At 36.4% G+C, this 9335-nt stretch overlaps 1 protein-coding gene across 1 annotated transcript in view; it reads right to left on the bottom strand.

Annotated features, from left to right (window-relative positions):
* TEX15 (testis expressed 15, meiosis and synapsis associated) overlaps nucleotides 1-9335 on the bottom strand; it is a 48589-nt gene that overhangs the window by 20906 nt on the left and 18348 nt on the right. Inside the window, exons 3-5 of the mRNA XM_046648687.1 lie at nucleotides 3086-3323; nucleotides 1100-1246; nucleotides 85-247 (exon numbers count right to left, since the gene is read on the bottom strand). Of these exons, the coding sequence (XP_046504643.1) occupies nucleotides 85-247; nucleotides 1100-1246; nucleotides 3086-3323 (548 nt within the window). The remainder of the gene's footprint in view (nucleotides 1-84; nucleotides 248-1099; nucleotides 1247-3085; nucleotides 3324-9335) is intronic.

Raw genomic sequence — 9335 nt, 5'->3', positions numbered from 1 at the left:
ATTCATAATATATTATCAAACACTATTCAGAAGTTATAAAACCAGTACAAATGCTACTGAAGTAGAATAATATATATATCTTACCAGCCTTCTTAGAAATTCCTGTTGAGAGAAATCTCAAAGATGTCATAAAGTGTCCATTATCTACTTTTTGACCAATAAATTTCACCGTTACTACTGCATATGGTAGACACTGCCTAGGTTTATCTACTGGTTTTGAAAGAACATTGTATTCATAGAAGTAGACCTGAAACATAAAAAAGAAGAATGAATATTTTTATGCTGATTAATTTAGCAGACTTGAATACACTCATATTAAAAAAAACTATATAACTGCATGGTGTTATTTATTCATCTGCTTCTATATATCCTCTTCTTCTTGCCTTCTTCAACCCTAGATTTCTGAAGATGTGTGAATTTTTTTCCCCACCACTTATTTTTTCTTTAGTAGGCTACCAATACCAGCAGAAGCACACACAACCTGTCTTTAAATAGAAAGGTATTTTTCCATTAAAAGTTCAATGTTTTGTATATGCTGTGAACCACTATACTATATTTTATTTGGTAGGAAAAGTTAATTACAAAAATAATAGCTCACTTTACACGTGGGAGCATATATATACTTCTAGATTTATCCTCATTTAATCATATATATGTTATATATAATCTTCTATAGAAGATTAAAAGTCTACTAAGTGTCTCAGCAACATATGACAGAAAATCACTGTTTCACACATAATGACTAACACATAAGTCTTTTCTCCTTTTGCAAAGTAGAAAAGATTAATAACATTATTTCACAATAGCCTTGTTTAAAAAAAAACTGGCATGTTTTGCAAGTTAGGAATTTATTTATGGAATACCTAAAGAAAAGCAACTACTGTACTTTGCACAAAGTTAAATGTAAATCTGGAAACTTTTTAATCCATTCCCACAAATATTAAGAGAGCTTTCACTATTTATTTATTTAAGGACATATTATATTGAATGCATTAAGAGATTTTCGTTTAATATTTTGGGAAGTTGTTTTAAGTCTTGTATCGTATTATGTGAAGCATGTGACCTTCAAGTAGTCAGATGAACCCAAAAGTTAACATACAGCTGAACTGTAGGCTTGTAGCTCAATGGTATCTTTCAGAGAAGGTATATTTCTTGACATGTGGCAATCAAAGTTAGGAGAAGGATCCAAAGAAACTTTGTTTTTATCCACTGAAGGCTGAATTTTCTTCACTTTTCCAAAGAGAACCTAAAAAATAAAAAAGCAGAAAGGAGATATATAAAAATATACCAAACACTTTAAACCCTCACACTCAAACAGAAAAGTAAGGCTAACATTTTTTAAGGAAACAAATACAAATGAAGACATAATCCATGTGCCAGACAAATGACTGGGATGGTTTACCGTAATTATGTCTAATTAAATTAAACTCTAAGACCAGCCTTACCCCTAAATTAATTTAATTATAGTCTAAACCCCCAAATTAAACTCTAAGATTATAGTAATTCAATAAAAATCTATTTGTACAAACGAGTTTTAGTCTAAAAATTTACCTGGAAGGCTAAACAAAACAAGCATACTCCAGAAAATTTTGAAAAAAGATTTCTGAAAAAAAATTGGGGGTTAAGGATAGAGAATGATGGAACAAGACAGGTGACTCACACTTTCAGACATTAAATACTTTTTACAAGGATGGTACTACCACAATAAAAAGCAGAGAGGGGGAAAAAAAGCTGAACCAAATAAAAAGCCCAGATAAGCCCAAGCGTCTATAGAAATATAGTATCAAAAGTACCATTTGAAATAAGTGAAGCAACAGATTATTCAATAAATAGTGTGGAACAACTGCAAAAACTTAAATTTTTTTCTTAATCTATAAACCAAAACAAATACCAAACAAGTTAAATATTTAAGTAATGCAAACATTGTAGAAAGAAACACAAGCAAATATTTATCTGATCTAAAAGGGAGAACTCTTTTCTAAATATGTGCCAAGAAACCATGAACCAAAAACAGAGACTTCACTGTAAAATATTCCAAAACTTCTGTATATAACAGAAGTGATGTATATTCTGTACAAAAACGAGTATAAAATTTAAAAAAAATGAACATAATTAAGTGATAAAAGACAAGACAGAAGAAAGTGTAATTAACATGAAAACAAGTACACATTTTAGTTAGCAATTCTAATAATGTTATTTTAAAATATGTTAATATATTCATTCAAAATTAAAAACAATACTAAATGTAATGTGATATGCTGCATTTGGATATTGGAAGAGAACAAACCTTAGTGGAAAAACTGGTAAAAAGCTGAATAAAGTCTGTAGTTTAGTTAATAGTACTGTACCAATGTTACTTTCCTTTCATTTCATTATTTTTAAAATTTTTTTATTAAGATAGAATTGACACACACAATGTTAGTTTCTTAGTTTTGACAAATGTGCCAGAGTTATGTGAAATGTTAACATTAGGGGACGCTGATGAATTGTATATGGGAACTTTCTGTACTATCTTCTTGACTTTTCTGTAAATTTAAATTTACTCCAAAATAAAAAGTAATTTTAGGTTTCAGAAAAGTTGCAAAAGTAGTTCAGAGGTCCCACATAACTGTACCCAACTTTTCCTAATTAACATCTTACATACAAGGCAAAATCCTCAAAACTAAGAAATTAACATTGTATAATATGATGAATTAAAATAAACAGTCAGAGTTTAGTAACCTGAGCTACAGCTAGAATTGTTATAACCAATGATTTGGAGAACGACACTTCAAACACTCTGGCATTAATCATGGTCTGAAGAAAAAGAGGAGAGTCAATGAGGACAGAAAAATATATACTGGGAAGACAAAGATGATAAAGGCTGCCTTTGCTTACTTGGAGTTTTGTTTTATGCTGCACACCCGACTAGAGTCAGAAAGAGGGGGAAATTTCAAATGATGATGATGATAATGGTAGATAATTATCATTTATTTTATATACTGCCACTTAAAAACACTAACAATTCTTATTGAAAGGAAAATATATTCAGGTCAATTTAAAGAAAACTGAATATAATATTTAATATTTGTTTTATGCTACCTACCTTAAAAATTATAATACTTTCTACAGTAATGCTTCTACTGTGAGCATAATTCAAGGCAACATCAACATGTCTAAACATATAAATTCCAAGAAGAGGATTTCCTAATATCTTCAATGTAGATGCTCTGGTACTTATCCCATTCTGATGTATCTCAGCCACATCACTCTGAGGAAGCGCTAAAAAGCAGAAATGTTCTTCAAGCTCTCTGCCATGTCTTCCACTCTCACGCATCTCTGACCTAAAGCAAAACAAACAGCATTTAGTTATATGAGAATATCAACAGCATTTTCACGGAGAAGATAACTATTTCAGCTTACTACAGTTAGAATGCAAGACAGTTACAGTCATGCAATGCATGACGACACTTTGGTCAACGACAGACTGCATATATGACAGCGGTCCCATAAGATTAGTGCCATATAGCCTAGGTGTATAGTAGGCTATACCATCTAAGTTTGTCGAAGTTCACTCTATGATGTGCACACAATGACGACATCACCTAATGATGTATTTCTCAGAATGTATTCCTGTTAAGTGATACAAGACTGAACTGACAACATTCAGAGGTGTCACTATCCTACGGTAACACGTTATGCTGAAAATCACTCAAGGAAAGGAAAGAACAGAAGAAGTAGTTAGATAACCACTTGTCCAGGGTTACGGACTATGTTCTTTATAGGCTAGCGATGATAAAGGCTAACGTTTTCTGAATGCAGCTATTATGCCTAGCACTGTTAAGACTTAATTGCATTTTGTCATTTTGTTCTCAACTCCCCAAGAATTGAGTTGCTATTCTTCTTCTTATGGCTGTTGTTTTACATATTCTTAAAATGAAGAATCTGAGGTTCAGAGAGTTAAAACTTGCCAAAGTAGTAAAGTGACAGAGTTGGAATTATATATGCCCCAGCTCTTATCTGTTAGGTTCCAGAGTACAAGTTCTTACTCATTTGTGTTAGGGAAGGAAGAATGTACATTTCTTAAATACATATATATAGAGAGACACATACACACATGTATGGTCAGTTATTAGGGACATTTTCCATTCTTCATGGATCTAATTAACAGCTGTGAGAAACAAGCTAGGATTTGATTACAGACTCCTATCTTAGTAGTAAGAAAATTATAAATCATCCTCAGAAAAGATAATCTAAGGTATAGATACTCTTAAAATTTCAACGACATTCCACAACAAGAACCACTTAAGCATATGAAACAAAAACTTTTCCTACCCCCCAAATTGGGAGATTACATACATAGGGAGTTCTATATGGCTCGCTCAGGTGTAGCAGCAGCAGCAACTGCCACACCAGGTGGTACAGAGGTTCAATCACTAGCATAGAAGTGTGATTCCAAATGATTATCAGCAATGGAGAACCAACAGAACCCAGAAATTAATGTGTACACTACAAAAGGAAAATTGTTCTTGAAAACCAGTAAAAAAAATCAGTATTTTTTATTTCCTGGAACACTACTCATAGAATTTGTATAAGTATGCTATGCACACTGGCATATTAACATTTATTTTATTTGCAAGAACGACACACCATTAACAGTAGACAGGGCCACAAAACACAAGGCAAGAGTTACAAGCGATACTGATCATAACCACTTCTCTCTCAGTTCCCGGAAATGTCAACCTTAACTTCCAACTCTACACGTCATCATTTCCTGCTCTTGCTTTCAACTTGACATCAGTAGATTCTGTGAACCACTAACATCCCTATGTTAATTGTTAAGGTTTAATTCTCACAGAAGAATTATAAGTGTTTTTTCTTCTTTTCCAATTTCTCAATTGGTGTTTCTCAGGGTCCAAAAAAACATCAACTTTCTGAGCAATGCCTGGAAGGAATTCCCACATGAAATCACTAACAGCAGCAGCACAAAGGATGGGAGGAAGGGAGGAAATCAAAGTATGTTGTTGTAAGGTTCCTGCACTACGCATGAATAGAACACTGTGGTAAATTAAAGATGTATAATGTAAGCCCTAGACAGCAGGGTTTCTCAACAGTGGCACTACTGATATTTTGGGCCAAATAATTATTTGTGTTACTGAGTCATCCAACTGGTTAATTATATTCTCTTAAGGAATTGAGTAGAATGAAAAAACATAACTTCAGAAAGATCTGACCCAGGGCTCCAAAAACCTATGTAAATTAAAGTAGAGAATATTCCCTGGAGTTTATATTGGTAAAAATACCGATAAATACTTCGTAGTTTTCGAAGTATGTTTTCAGAATTCCTTGTGAAAAAAATTTAGGATTAAATATGATTTAGATAATAAAAATGACCAATAAAAATATTAGCCTTTATGACTATGTCTAGGTCTAAAAAGTTTGGTAAAATATTGACTTTTCAAAGTTATTCAGACACTAGCATCTATGTCAATTCATTAAATGACAAAAGCTCTGAGTCTCAAGATTTCCACTTCAGAGACAACAGGTAAAATAAATCCAAATAGTCTACATGTTTACAGTAACATGTAATCAGATAAGAATATAAAGACTGAGTACGTACAAAGTGCTCTATTATTTAGAGACATTAATACACATCAGATTCTATGCTAAGGGATAGTTAAATAAATGTAAAAGACTTAGATAAGGAAACTCATATTGATGGAGAAGTTATTATAAGTTAACATAGCACAATGAACGAATGGTAGAAAACAGGATTAGAATCTTGGACATCTTTTGGAAGACCACAAACTTATAATTAACTCTGTGCTACCATGTCTATCTACTGAAATCAACTACAACAGAGTACAAAGTATAAGTGTCTCAAATAGAATGCCTATGTCATAGTTAATTACATTATACAGAACAGGTTCCAAGATAATGCATACATACTAGGTAATGAATAATTTTATGTTGAATACATGAAACACTGGAAGGATCATATCTCCAAGTTTAACTGGAAACAAAAAGCATGCTATTTAGCTACTGCTATTGGTTATTTAGCTACTGCTACTGGCTATTCAGCTACTGGGGGTGCCTAGGGGAGAGAATGAAAGTACTCAGGTATGTTTTTTAGGAAATAGTTAAAGAAAATGAAGTAATTGCCTTTGGAGAGCTTGAAGGAGAACTTAATTGTTTTCAAGTCCATCAGATTGCTGGTGATAAGTGATCACTGTTCAGCTGGCAGAAAGTGCAATACGTGAAATGAAGGATCGACAGCAAGAGAAATTGGGATTCAACAAAGTTTAAATAAGAAATTTTTGATTCAAGGGTAGTGATGTCACAATGATGGTGTAGGAGATCCCAGCCTCTGGCCTCTCACGAAGATCAACAATTAGACAGCTATCCATGAGAAAAAACAGCTCTGGGAGAGCTCTGGAGTTCTTTTAAGAAACTTGAGCAACATGTTTGAGAAACATGAGCAAAAAAAAAATTTGAGAATAACTGCACAAAAAGGGAAGGAAGAACAGCTTCAACTTGCCTGCATCATCCCAGCCCCTAAGCTGGCACTACTCAGTGCCAAGAGGGTAGAAAGATTTCCCCTCACTGGGAAAGTGAGAGCAGGGTGAGTGACCAGCTTCCCCAGCCTTTAGGGGGACCACATGACGGACCTGTGTTGGTTTCACCACAACCAGAGACCAGTAAAGCTAAGACATACAGAAACCACTAAGAACAAAGAAGAAAAGCAGGCGCTACCAACATCAGCCACGCAGCAGGAACAACCATGGTTTCCAGTGACCTGCTCTGCAACAACTCCAGCAGCTCTCACCACTGAAGAAACTAACGGCCATCACAGCTGCTGAAGATCCCTGCAAACTTCATCAGCTTTTACTCCACGTGTATTTGCGTTTGCTGACACCATCTGCCCAAGTCCCTCCCCACCCCCTCTCCCCCAACTCAGCCCTGGTGGGAGCCTGGGATCCCCACCAGCAGCCAAGTAATGCCTCTGCAGCTGCATGAATGCAACAGATCACTTTAGACTCCTGCAGCTGACACCCACCAACTTGCGAATGCTCAGGCCTAGCCCCTCTAGCAATGAACTTACACACTGCCAGCTACAACCAAGGTCCGTCACCATCCTGAATTGCTGTGTTTACCCCAGGGCAAGATCCTGTAGCCACGTTAAACCACACTGACAGCCAACTGCATGTGGGCGCAGATCGAGTCCTGTCTTCTGTCACTGGCCTGCACCACTAGGCTCACCTGCAGCTAGCCCCTCTAGCTATGCACCCACATAGCCCCAACCTAATCTCTGTCACTGGCCTCCACTGGCATTTGTCCATGGCAAGATCCAGCAGCCACAGTAGTGCATGCCAACATTCAGGACCCCTACTGCTGCCAGTGCACCTAGCCCTTGCTGACTGCCCTGGCCCCCACCACTACATGTGTATTTGCAATTGGCCCCTGACACAGGCACCTGCAACTGGCCCCGGAGTCAAGTGTGTGCTCACCACTGGCTCAGGCTACTACTGCTGAATACCCTGGTCCCTAGCTGATAAACTTGGAGGAGCTGCTAAAAATCTCTATAGTCTTTGAAGCTTCTGTGGACTCCAGGCAGTGCTCACCAAAGACCATACAACTGTCAATGCTGTGCATCCTAAGGCCTGATCCAATGAATCACCATACCCCACCACAGACCTGAAAGAACCACATGCCTCCGCATTTAGTGTCCTGCACCCCTAACCTGGGGTCACAGCATACTCCAGTGTGCCCCCACATGCAGGTGAAGGTCTTTCCTTACCAAAGTCAGTCCACAAAGGCTGGAAGAAGTAACTACTTCTTCAGATGCACAGACATGTACGCAATGCTACAAGGATCATGAAGAATCAGGGAAACATGACTCCACCAAAGGAACATAGTAAACCTCCAGTAACCGGCTCCAAAGAAATGGATGTACAGGATTTTCCCTACTAAGAATTCAAAATTGTTCTAACGAAGTACAACAAAACACAGATAAACAATTTAATGCTATCACAAAAACAACACAAGAGCAAAATGAGAACTTCAACAAAGAGAAAACATAAACAAGACCCAAACAGAAATTCCGGAGATGAAGAATACAATGACTGAACTGAAGAATTCAATAGAGAGCTTCAACAGCAGACTAGATCAAGCAGAAGAATAAGTGAGCTTGAAGACAGATCATTTGAAATTATCTAGTGAGAAGAGCAGAAAGAAGAAAGAATGAAAAGGAATGAAGAAAGCCTACCGGTCTTATGGGACACCATTAAGAAAACAATCTACACATCACTGGAGTCCTGTAAGGAGGAAGAGAGGGTGAAAAAGTAGGAAGCTTATTTAAAGAAATAATGGCTGAGAACTTCTCAAACCTGGGGAGAGATATACACATTCAAGTTCATGAAGCTAATAGGTCACCCCAAAATATTAATCTAAAATGATCTTCTCGAAGACATTATAATAAAGCTGTCTAAAATCAAAGACAAAGAGAGAATTTCAAAAGCAGTGAGAGAAAAAAATTTCTCTTATATAAGGCTATAAGCAGATTTCTCAGCAGAGATCCTGTAGGCCAGGAGAGAATGGGATGCTATAGTCGAAGTGCTGAAAGAAAGAAACTGCCAGTCAAGAATACTTTATCCAGCCAAGGTGTTCTTCAGAAACGAAGGCAAAATAAAAACTTTCCCAAATAAACAAAAGCTAAGGGAGTTCATCACTACTAGACCTGCTTTACAAGAAATGCTAAAAGGAGTTCTTCACACTGAAACAAAAGGACTATAACAAGTAACATGAAAACATATGAAAATAAACAACACACTGATAAAGGGAAGCATATAGGCAGATTCAGATTACTCTGTACTGTGATATGGTGGTGTGTTAACCACAACTCTAGAATTAAGGCTGAAGTACAAAAGTACTAAGAACAGCTATAGCTATAATAATTTGCTGATGGACGCACAATATAAAAAATGTAAAGTATGATATCAAAAAGATAAAATGTGTGTGCAGGGAATAAAAAAGTAGAGTTCTTGTATGCAAAGTTAAACTGTCATAAGCTTAAAATAGACTGCTGTATCTATATACAGTACTCCCCTCCTATCCATGGGGGTTAGTTCCAAAACCCTCTGAGGATGCCTGAAGCCGTGGATAGTACTGAACCCTATATACACCATGTTTTCTTCCTATACAGTACAGCATGGATACGCTGGACAAAAGGATGATTCACACTACAAGCAGGATGGAGCAGGATGGCGCAGGATGGCGTAACATTTCATCACACTACTCAGAATGGTGCGCAATTTAAAACTTACGAATTGTTTACTTCTCAAGTTTTCGACTGAATA

The sequence above is a fragment of the Equus quagga genome, chromosome 22 (genome assembly GCF_021613505.1).
Source record: "Equus quagga isolate Etosha38 chromosome 22, UCLA_HA_Equagga_1.0, whole genome shotgun sequence".
Taxonomy (NCBI): Eukaryota; Metazoa; Chordata; class Mammalia; order Perissodactyla; family Equidae; genus Equus; species Equus quagga.
Note: the sequence above shows the minus strand (reverse complement) of the source record. Positions and strands in the feature narration are given on the sequence as shown.